Raw genomic sequence first — 12,534 nt, forward strand, 5'->3', positions numbered from 1 at the left:
ATTGGTCGTGCTTTTTACAGCGCCACGGCTTCCACAGATGAATTTTTTAATGTATTTTTTTGTCAAAGCATTTAAGATATTCATTGCTATCGGGATGTTAAGAGCATTCCATGGAATATAACAAAAAGTGTATCTCGAGCCGGTTTCTCAAATGTACCTAGCCCACCTTTAACTTAATGTGGGATTAAAATCTTTCATTTGCTTTCTTTTCATCTTCGTTTCACTTTCTGTGATATTTCTTTCAGTCTTCACTCTCATCTCTTTTTTTAAATAGCCGTTAGCCCTCATCAAATATAACTTATTTCCCTCCAGATTCAGACCATAACAAACTGCTCTGGTTCATGGAGGAAAACCTCTAGTCCTGCATCAGAGTATCAGACGTTCTCTCTTTGATTTTCTCCTCTCAGGATATCTGATACTCCATTAACTCAATTCTTACATCGTGTCCAAGCATCTATTTTAGGTGACTTCGTGTTGGGGGGGGGGGGGGGGGGGGGGGGGGAGGGGGGGGGAGAAGAACAGGAAGCTCTATCTGAAGTGTGAAAACCTCACTATCGACAGAAGTGAACAAATCCAGGAGATACAATTGTACGTTATCCGACTGCCATCCGTGTCCAGCCTCAGAGCACATTGCAACAACTGTGAACACACACACACACACACACACACACACACACACACACACACACACACACACACACACACACACACACACACACACACACACACACACACACACACCCACACTGAATCTAACCGAAACACAAACACACACACACCCACACTGAATCTAACCGAAACACAAACACACACACACACTGAATCTTACCCAAACACACGCACACACACACAATCTTACCCAACCACACACACACACACACACACACACACACACACACACACACACACACACACACACACACACACACACACACACACACACACACACACACACACACACACACACACACACACACACACACACACACACCAAAGACTGCAGCCACTACTATTCTAGAAATACTTAAGGCTATTTTACTAATATATATCTGGACTGTAAGTGTAAATATGCACATTGACATTCAATGTTATCTCGTTGCACTGTCATCGCTGCTACCTCTGCTTTTACCACTCTTATTTATTTATTGTGTCTACTTTTCACTGCAGTGAGAGTTGCCAAAGAAATGTCGTTGCACTTTGTATGATGACAATAAATATATATTCTATTCTTCTCTCTATAGCTACTATCCCTCATAAAACAACTATATAATAAGATTTAAATACCTAATTTAGTTGGCTGCCTTGTCTCCAGCTTTACAGTTTTTCTCGATTGCTAACACACATTTTTTTTTAAATTGCTCAGTTTCTCAGAACACTAAACACAATTCACAAAACCACACCCAAAGTGCAAAACTCCTCATTTCTCCTGCTCAGTGAAGAACTGCCCTCAAAACTACATCAACACTTTCCAAATGCAAACTTTAGCACCAAATATAACACTTCATTCATAGTACTAGATGGTTTGACCACCCAACTACTCACTGCTGAGCATACTCTAAAGCACTTCCATCTGTTATGGGCTGTGCTCTGTACAGAGAGGTTTCTGCAGAGAAAGATTGCTTGAGTTTACAGAAATACAGTACATGAAGAAATACAAATGAGTTGTTGAAAGAAATCACATTGTATTCAAAACTAACATTGTGCAACATGCATCTCAGCACATAGCTACGGATCTCTCTAAGTGTGATGGCATTGTTTGCCAACACCCAGTTTGTAACTGCTGCTTCCTGTGCCTCATTGGAAATCCTTAGCCTTCCACCTCTTTGTTTCTCAGTCCTTCAGATAAACAACAAAGACATAGTGGTCGGTCAGTGTCTGTGTTGCATAAAAGTAACTTTACCACAGTACATTGTGCAGGATGTTTGTACAGTTATAGTCTGCAACATGCCAACAATTCAATTACAGTAATGAAGTAAATACGTTTCACACAACTGATATAAGCGCTGATATATCATGATCTATGCAGAGCTGAACTAACTATCCTGTTTTCAAGTCTAAGTGTCCGGATTACAGAGGCGACAGTACATCGGCTTAGATTAGGCTGAACCCTCCGTCCAGCCTCTCTCATCGTCACACCATGTGATAACATTTCATTTTGTTAGAGAGTACTCTTCCTCCTCCTCTCCTCTTCCTCTTGCTCTTGCTTCCATGTTGGCTTCCATTGTTGCTGTAAGAAAGTTCTCACCTGTGGTCTTTTTATAGTGCTAACATCCTGATTGATGAGCCAACAATTATGGTATCAGGTGTTTGGTCAGGTGGAATGTGTTTCTTGATTATTGGTCCATGTGTGAGGCATTTTGAATATCAGTGTTATGTATGTGCTACCACGTGACTTTATGTCAGATTCCTGTGTCTTACGTGGAGAGACGTGTGCAGTGGTTTGCAAAAAGTGCCATGTTGATTTGAAAATTGTGTGAAAACGTGTTTAGAGTTTTGGAGATTTGAGCCGATGTTTTGCTCTTTGAGTGTCAGTTAAAATAATTATGCTTTATGTATAATTTTAGTGTGTTAGCAATCGAGAAAAACTGTAATACGTGATTACAATATACCGGATTTTATGCAACTTTACAGTATTCAATTTCACATACTGTCTTATCTGCTTGGATTTGACATGCACAAGGATTGCCTGTTCATGCATTTTATTAGCACCATTTTGTCATTTTGAATAAGATATTGCAGTATTTTATATGTTTTTTTATTTTAAAGTTTTAACTATATTGTGATTTGCATTGTTGGAGGAGCTGGACTTGAGATTTCCATTGCCAACACCAAGCTATAGTCTTTAAATCCTCGAAACCTGAGGACTTTATGAAGTAGCATCGAATTTAAATGCTCAAGAAAATTATAAAAACCTGAAGTTTTAACTCAGTTATTTCCCACTATTGAAAGTAATATTAATTGCATTCATTTTAAATCGAATACATCCTTTAGTGACGTAGAATAGGAGTATAAACATGCATGAACAAATCTCAAAATCGCAGGAATGTGCAGAACTTGACTAAATAACTAGGTTTAAGAAAGTAGCAGTGACTATATGACATATGTGCAGCTATTTATCCACTTGGCATTTGATTTAATTCACAAAAAACGTCCTGTCCTGCACCAGCGACACTGAATCAGCCTCCTGTAGTTTTGTTGTTGTTGGCAGAAGAAGTGTTGTTCGCTGTTAAAAAGCATCCTGCCGATCCTGCTGACAGGAGGACATGTTGCTCTTCTGCTCAACAGAAACAGCCGCTGTGTGTCGAATGTCTGTCTGTAAGCACACACACACACACACACACACACACACACACACACACACACACACACACACACACACACACACACACACACACACACACACACACACACACACACACACACACACACACACACACACACACACACACACACACACACACACCACACACACACACACACACATTTAATCTAACCCAACACACACACACATTTAATCTAACCCAACACACACACACACACATTTAATCTAACCCAACACACACACACACATTTAATCTAACCCAACACACACACACACACACACACACACACACACACACACACACACACACACACACACACACACACACACACACACACACACACACACACACACACATTTAATCTAACCCAACACACACACACACACACATTTAATCAAACCCAACACACACCCACACACACACACACACACACACACACACACACACACACACACACACACACACACACACTCACACTCACACTCACACTCACACACACACACACACACACACACACTCAGTGCATGCATGCATTAACTGAGGGCCTCCTAGACTTCAATTCAAAGTATGAAAATGCATCCTTGGCTTTATGTTTTATTTTTTGTTGGACGATACGATAATACTTTATGCTCAGATTAAGTCTGAAAGGACAATATACAATACAAGGAACAAGGGAACAGACATTGAACATGACATTACAATCACTGAAGCTTAAAACAAACCTTTAAGTCGCTCTCATTTATGAGCAAAGATAAGTAGTAGAAGTACGAAATCAGGAGTGGCAGCACTGAAGGAGAATAAGCAAATATGTTCAATATAATCTGATCACTAATACAGTTCCTATCCAACGTTGTGGTTTTAAATGACTGAGAGATTCTTTGTCTGAACTTGGATTTTCGTCCAAATCATTCATCAGATGCTATCGCTCTGTAACACGTACATAGACTAAAGGAAGCCCCAACCGGCACTGTACTAATATATTAAAACTATGGAGGACCTTTGACACAGGGATAAGGTTAAATAAAGATAGCTGACAAAAAGAACACCAGTTGAATTCAGTTTGGAGCCTGGAAACAAAGTGTCCTTTAAGTCGCTCTCATCTCAGAGTTTTTACGCCTCCGACCAAAGATAAGTAAGTCAGCACAGACCCTCTTACAGATAAAGTGCTGTCTCATGAGAAATAACATTTTTAGCTGCTTCTTTCTGCAGATTAGCTCATAGGGCACGCTCAGCACTCGTACGATAAACCCCATTGTGATTTCCACAGAGCAGATATCATTTCCCCGCCTCTGCAAACCAACATCAGCCACCTAGCATAACTGGAATAGATGGTGTTGTGGGAACAGTGTGGATAAAACAGTGCTGCCTATTGTCCGTGTGAGGGCCGGAGACAATGCAGCGTTCTGTGGTGAGTGTCCATTGTTCCTGAGGTTTCTACGGGAGAGAAAGGTTTTCATTCAGCTGCTGGGAGTCTTCAAACCGGCCATTGTTATCCCTCCATGTCCTGATGTTCTCTCTGCAGGAGGATGGCTGCCCCTCAGCGTTATGTCACTGTGAACGCTGCATGGCGGACATGTTGCTAAGGTCACTGGGTGCAAGAGTCAAGTAGGGCTGGTTATCTTTAAAATGAAAAGGTCTGGAGGGATCTGAAGTTCAGTGAAGTGAAATGAAGGTGCTTGCTAGTTTTTAAATGTCTTCAAGAGCCCTCTCCTGCTGATGTTCAGGTGTATATCAGTATGTAGTGTCTCTACTTTAAAGAGTCCTCTCCTGCTGATGTTCAGGTGTATATCAGTATGTAGGGTCTCTACTTTAAAGAGTCCTCTCCTGCTGATGTTCAGGTGTATATCAGTATGTAGTGTCTCTACTTTAAAGAGTCCTCTCCTGCTGATGTTCAGGTGTATATCAGTATGTAGTGTCTCTACTTTAAAGAGTCCTCTCCGGCTGATGTTCAGGTGTATATCAGTATGTAGTGTCTCTACTTTAAAGAGTCCTCTCCTGCTGATGTTCAGGTGTATATCAGTATGTAGTGTCTCTACTTTAAAGAGTCCTCTCCTGCTGATGTTCAGGTGTATATCAGTATGTAGTGTCTCTACTTTAAAGAGTCCTCTCCTGCTGATGTTCAGGTGTATATCAGTATGTAGTGTCTCTACTTTAAAGAGTCCCCTCCTGCTGATGTTCAGGTGTATATCAGTATGTAGTGTCTCTACTTTAAAGAGTCCTCTCCTGCTGATGTTCAGGTGGATATCAGTATGTCGTTTCTCTACTTTAAAGAGTCCTCTCCTGCTGATGTTCAGGTGTATATCAGTATGTAGTGTCTCTACTTTAAAGAGTCCTCTCCTGCTGATGTTCAGGTGTATATCAGTATGTAGTGTCTCTACTTTAAAGAGTCCTCTCCTGCTAATGTTCAGGTGTATATCAGTATGTAGTGTCTCTACTTTAAAGAGTCCTCTCCTGCTGATGTTCAGGTGTATATCAGTATGTAGTGTCTGACTTTAAAGAGTCCTCTCCTGTTGATGTTCAGGTGTATATCAGTATGTAGTGTATCTACTTTAAAGAGTCCTCTCCTGCTGATGTTCAGGTGTATATCAGTATTTAGTGTCTCTACTTTAAAGAGTCCTCCCCTGCTGATGTTCAGGTGTATATCAGTATGTAGTGTCTCTACTTTAAAGAGTCCTCTCCTGCTGATGTTCAGGTGTATATCAGTATGTAGTGTCTCTACTTTAAAGAGTCCTCTCCTGCTGATGTTCAGGTGTATATCAGTATGTAGTGTCTCTACTTTAAAGAGTCCTCTCCTGCTGATGTTCAGGTGTTTATCAGTATGTAGTGTCTCTACTTTAAAGAGTCCTCTCCTGCTGATGTTCAGGTGTATATCAGTATGTAGTGTCTCTACTTTAAAGAGTCCTCTCCTGCTGATGTTCAGGTGTATATCAGTATGTAGTGTCTCTACTTTAAAGAGTCCTCTCCTGCTGATGTTCAGGTGTATATCAGTATGTAGTGTCTCTACTTTAAAGAGTCCCCTCCTGCTGATGTTCAGGTGTATATCAGTATGTAGTGTCTCTACTTTAAAGAGTCCTCTCCTGCTGATGTTCAGGTGGATATCAGTATGTCGTTTCTCTACTTTAAAGAGTCCTCTCCTGCTGATGTTCAGGTGTATATCAGTATGTAGTGTCTCTACTTTAAAGAGTCCTCTCCTGCTGATGTTCAGGTGTATATCAGTATGTAGTGTCTCTACTTTAAAGAGTCCTCTCCTGCTAATGTTCAGGTGTATATCAGTATGTAGTGTCTCTACTTTAAAGAGTCCTCTCCTGCTGATGTTCAGGTGTATATCAGTATGTAGTGTCTGACTTTAAAGAGTCCTCTCCTGTTGATGTTCAGGTGTTTATCAGTATGTAGTGTCTCTACTTTAAAGAGTCCTCTCCTGCTGATGTTCAGGTGTATATCAGTATGTAGTGTCTCTACTTTAAAGAGTCCCCTTCTGCTGATGTTCAGGTGTATATCAGTATGTAGTGTCTCTACTTTAAAGAGTCCTCTCCTGCTGATGTTCAGGTGTATATCAGTATGTAGTGTCTCTACTTTAAAGAGTCCTCTCCTGCTGATGTTCAGGTGTATATCAGTATGTAGTGTCTCTACTTTAAAGAGTCCTCTCCTGCTGATGTTCAGGTGTATATCAGTATGTAGTGTCTCTACTTTAAAGAGTCCTCTCCTGCTGATGTTCAGGTGTATATCAGTATGTAGTGTCTCTACTTTAAAGAGTCCTCTCCTGCTGATGTTCAGGTGTATATCAGTATGTAGTGTCTCTACTTTAAAGAGTCCTCTCCTGCTGATGTTCAGGTGTATATCAGTATGTAGTGTCTGACTTTAAAGAGTCCTCTCCTGTTGATGTTCAGGTGTATATCAGTATGTAGTGTCTCTACTTTAAAGAGTCCTCTCCTGCTGATGTTCAGGTGTATAACAGTATGTAGTGTCTCTACTTTAAAGAGTCCTCTCCTGCTGATGTTCAGGTGTATATCAGTATGTAGTGTCTGACTTTAAAGAGTCCTCTCCTGTTGATGTTCAGGTGTATATCAGTATGTAGTATCTGACTTTAAAGAGTCCTCTCCTGCTGATGTTCAGGTGTATATCAGTATGTAGTGTCTCTACTTTAAAGAGTCCTCTCCTGCTGATGTTCAGGTGTATATCAGTATGTAGTGTCTGACTTTAAAGAGTCCTCTCCTGCTGATGTTCAGGTGTATATCAGTATGTAGTGTCTCTACTTTAAAGAGTCCTCTCCTGCTGATGTTCAGGTGTATATCAGTATATAGTGTCTCTACTTTAAAGAGTCCTCTCCTGCTGATGTTCAGGTGTATATCAGTATGTAGTGTCTCTACTTTAAAGAGTCCTCTCCTGCTGATGTTCAGGTGTATATCAGTATGTAGTGTCTCTACTTTAAAGAGTCCTCTCCTGCTGATGTTCAGGTGTATATCAGTATGTAGTGTCTCTACTTTAAAGAGTCCTCTCCTGCTGATGTTCAGGTGTATATCAGTATGTAGTGTCTCTACTTTAAAGAGTCCTCTCCTGCTGATGTTCAGGTGTATATCAGTATGTAGTGTCTCTACTTTAAAGAGTCCTCTCCTGCTGATGTTCAGGTGTATATCAGTATGTAGTGTCTGACTTTAAAGAGTCCTCTCCTGTTGATGTTCAGGTGTATATCAGTATGTAGTGTCTCTACTTTAAAGAGTCCTCTCCTGCTGATGTTCAGGTGTATATCAGTATGTAGTGTCTCTATTTTAAAGAGTCCTCTCCTGCTGATGTTCAGGTGTATATCAGTATGTAGTGTCTGACTTTAAAGAGTCCTCTTTGACCAACATCTTTTACTCTGTGTAAAATAACCCTTTGCTGTTGTTGGACATCTTTTCCCACTGATGGAAAACACTGAATAGTTTGTTGTTTTGCCCCAAAATATTTCAGCAGTGATGTCATTCCAGCGTTTCTAGAGATCTTGCAGTAGATAAAGCACGGATGATAAATGGCCTCTTCACAGCAGGACTCAGTCAAAAGACCCTCAGAAGAAAAGCCTCCGTTTGTTTCTCACTCTGCTCTTTTGATGAAGTTTCTGAAAAAATCGTGATGGGTTTGTTAAAGCAGCGTGTCGCCCCAACGATAACCCCCCCCTCCCCCATATGATGGTGGAAGAGGGATGAGCTCAGCATGCATTAACACATTAAACTAGTCATTTTGTTTTGATTGTCTTTATCCACCATACATTCTGAGGAATTTGCTTTTATATATGAGGTGCATACAGAGACACAGAAAGAAGAATACGTAGCAGAACTAAATACAATTAAGATAATAATACACTTTATTTGTATAGCACCTTTCATGCACGTAGCATCCCAAAATGCTTTACAGAAAACATAACAACAATATTAAAATAATATTAAAATCAATACAGAACAAGATAATGAAATTCCCTTGAATGAAAGCTGACAAGAAATTAAAATAGGTTAAAATAAAATACAGTAAAACATGGACAATGATATTAGTGAGCATTGAAAGTTATCCCAAATTAAAATCCATGTTAAAGGGGACCTATCATGCAAAATGCACTTTTTGATGTCTTGTATACATAAACATGTGTCCCCGGTGTGTCGGGGAACTCACGCAGCGTCAGAAAATAAAACCCTCTCTTTTCCTCCGTACCCAAATCTCTAAAAACGGGGCTACAACGGAGCTGATCTAGATTTGCGTCCGATATGACGTAATATCTGAAATGTGGACCCACGGCCCAATCAGAAACGTTGCTATCAGAAACAATGCCCGACTGTTTTGGACGTAATATGGTCAGTGTTTACATTAGCATCGCTAACACTCAGAGCTAACCTGTACTGGAGAGCATGTGTGTGAAGAAGCAGGAAGTAAAAAGGAACTCACCTTGTGGTATAACCGGCAAGAGAGAAAGCCTTTGAGCTCCAAACTGTTTCAGAGAGAATCCTTGATAATCCATGATATGGCGTTTCATCACGGCAGCATTTAGTTTAGACAGTAGCTGCCGGGTCCCGCATGAGCTCAGACCCCTCCTTTTTTTGTTTGATTTTAAAGCTCTATCCCCAAATCAGCACTTTTGAAACAGGAAGTGAAATAGAGGGATATGAGGCATGGCTAGAATGGGTGATCTGTTTGATATTTTGAGCAAAACACTTCATAGACATGTTTTTTATATATTTGTATATATCTGAGACCTATGCTATTGCCTAAAAATAGCATGATAGTTGACCTTTAAAAAGATAGGTTTTTAATTTGCTTTTAAACATTTCAAGGGAGTTTGCTGGTCCTGCCTTGTTGATGAGGCCGGTAGCAGAGGGGAAGAAGTGTAGTGTAATCTAATAGTTTTCTCTACAGTATTTATGACTTAAAGGTGGGGTAGGTAATTCACTTCAGGAACACTTGTTGTTATATTCCATGGAATGCTCTTAACATCCCGATAGCAATGAATACATTAAATGCTTTGACAATAAATACATTAAAAAATATTTCCTCTGTGGAAGCCGTGGCGCTGTAAAAAGCACGACCAATCATCTGAGCCGGCCCGGCTAAAGTAACTGGATGGCCTACCTGCCTGTCAGCCTTCCATCTGGGCACAAACTTATCTCGTGCCCTCATTGGTCATGTGCGCGTTCGTGTGTGTTGGAGGAGGGGCTCTGTAAGGAAGTCTGAAGGAAGGGTTCATATTTTTTTCGGCTGCATACTCTGAGGAGGACATGGGGATTTGCTAACTTTTTATTTCCCCCATTTTACACAACACAAACGGAGTCCACTATGGGCCAAAACTAACACTTAGGTTTCTGTAGGGTTCATGGCAGACGGATGCACGGGGAAAACATACATCAAGTGTCAGATGTATCTCTGCATTAAAAAAAAAAGGATGGAGTACTACACATGAGGGCTCAGTATGTGTTGCATTGAGTTGTTGTGCTCTAATGTTGTCTAAATGTACTTGTATACTATGCTTCGCATAACTAACACCCGGTGTCCTCTACAAAGGAATAAAAAAAAATATATATATATTTTTTTAGTTTTTGTTAGTCATTATGTTTATACCACCTTAAAGACTTGTGTGATTAAAAAAAAAAGGAAATTTGAAACATTTTTCTTTCTGGGTCTCATTATTGATTAAAGGTAGGGTAGCCTATTCTTTCACACACACATACGGGTTTTGGGCCGAGGGCGACACCGTACTTCCGGTATCCGCCATTTCACACGAGGTGCAAGCAGAATATCATAGTCTATTGCCTTAATCAATATCTAGTCAACTCTAAAATACCACATATATGCAATGGCATGATAATATTATTGTGACAAGTGGGGTATTCACCTGGTGTTTCTAGAAAATAGACGTAGATGCTGCCAAAATCGACCGAAGGCCACTTTCGAGGGTCGTTTTTCCATACATCTGCAGGCAGTCTGTAAGGGCAATCGGACAACCCACACAGCTCTAGTTTACGCTGGTAACGACCTAGAGCACACCCCTCAAGTCCAGAGATGTAATCCGAAGACATGCAGCGATTTCTTCGGTCGTTAATTCAGAAAAAAAACCTAGTGCGCTCTGCCTGGCTACGTTAGCTAGCTGTTTATATTTGTACTTCCAGGATATTAGCACCTCCAGGAAAATGGCGTATTTATATATATATATATGGCGCGTGTTGCATTGTGGGTAGCTCGTGACGTCACTGTGTGTGAAAGAATAGGAGTCTGTCTGTTGTTTTGAGAATGTGTGTCGGGATGGATCCCTTGTGTTTTTATCTGCAAACTAAATCTACCTACGAGTACCAATAAATAATCTGAACCTGAATGCCGCTTCTTAGCCACTGTTAAAATACATTAAAGAATTTCTCTAAAGTGTGAATATGAATGCATAAATAAGGAGACATTTGAGTTTTATGTTCTGATGTTCTGAAAGCTAGGAGTGCTTTGTGTGTGTTTCACTCTGTTGTAACCTGTTTAATAAACACACAGCTGTGTTTGTGAGTGACACATGTTTGTGTGTGTGTACATATTTCTAACACAGCTGTGTTAGCTAAACCTGTGTTTGTGTGTTTCTCTGCAGGCTGTGCACGCTGACTCTGAAGAAGCTGGTGGTGATGAGAGAAATCGACAAGGAGCTCATCTCTGTGGTGATCGCCGTCAAAATACAGGTATAATGGTCTCTCTTAAAGGTCCCCTATTATCAAAACAGTATAATAGGTGACCTTTAACATAATATAACAAAGCACAACACATCAGCAGGGATGCAGAAAAGTTCCAGCTCACTCCAACTAATTATTATAATTATTATAATTGATGATGTTCCTGCAGGGCTCGAAGCGTATCCTGCGCTCTCATGAGATCGTGCTGCCGCCCGGAGGCTCCGTGGAGACCGACCTCGCTCTCACCTTCTCCCTGCAGGTACACAAGCAAATAAAAGAACTCATTATCAGTCAAGTTATAATCAAGAACTGTAGGTGGTCAAATAAACCATTTATTAATACATTTGCTTGTTTGTATTGCGTTTTCTTTCTGTATTACTTCAGTCACTGCCATGGAAACTGTTTGCAATTACAGCTGTTTTTGTATTGTGTATTGCTGAAATACTGTCTGGAGAAGCACCTCATTGTGTGTGCACTAAGGAACAAGTGTTAAAAAGATAAAGCAGGTAGTATGTAACATAATCTATAGTTTTTATTATTAACAAGTCCTGTAAAAAGCTCAAAAAACACAAATATGTGAAATGCTTTTGGCTTCTCGTCTGTAAATAATACAAAAACACGATATATTTTCTGCTCTTTTTTTAGAACAGATTTTTACATTAGAGACTTAGTTGCCTTTATCTCTGTATTTTGGCGTGGTTCAATTTGCAACATTTCATTTTAAATATCTGCATTTAAATCAAAACTATATGACAGTTATTTCCTTTTTGGCTGTCAGTCAAATCAAGATCAGACATGAAGGTCTAACGAAGAACCTGTGTTTAGTTTGTAATAGAGCTGAATGATTGGTCGATCAACAGAAGTATAAAATGCCTACTCTAATGCAGATACAAATAATCGTTGTCAGTCTTTTTCCAAGAAGAAACATATAATAATAATAATAATATTGGGAGGGATGAAACCCTCTTTAATGGTCACACATGCAGAGCACACAGCACACTCAGCGAAATGTGTTCTCTGCTTTTAACCCATCCTAGCACCAGGAGTCT

At 40.1% G+C, this 12,534-nt stretch overlaps 1 protein-coding gene across 5 annotated transcripts in view; it reads left to right on the plus strand.

The window, feature by feature from the left end:
* Positions 1-12,534, plus strand: part of pacs2 (phosphofurin acidic cluster sorting protein 2) — an 86,009-nt gene that overhangs the window by 35,707 nt on the left and 37,768 nt on the right. For all 5 annotated transcript variants that reach the window (XM_034197713.1, XM_034197737.1, XM_034197730.1 and 2 more), the window contains exons 2-3: positions 11,407-11,494; positions 11,655-11,744. In XM_034197713.1, coding sequence (XP_034053604.1) covers positions 11,407-11,494; positions 11,655-11,744 — 178 coding nt within the window. The remainder of the gene's footprint in view (positions 1-11,406; positions 11,495-11,654; positions 11,745-12,534) is intronic.

Source organism: Gymnodraco acuticeps, unplaced genomic scaffold, assembly GCF_902827175.1.
Source record: "Gymnodraco acuticeps unplaced genomic scaffold, fGymAcu1.1, whole genome shotgun sequence".
NCBI lineage: Eukaryota > Metazoa > Chordata > Actinopteri > Perciformes > Bathydraconidae > Gymnodraco > Gymnodraco acuticeps.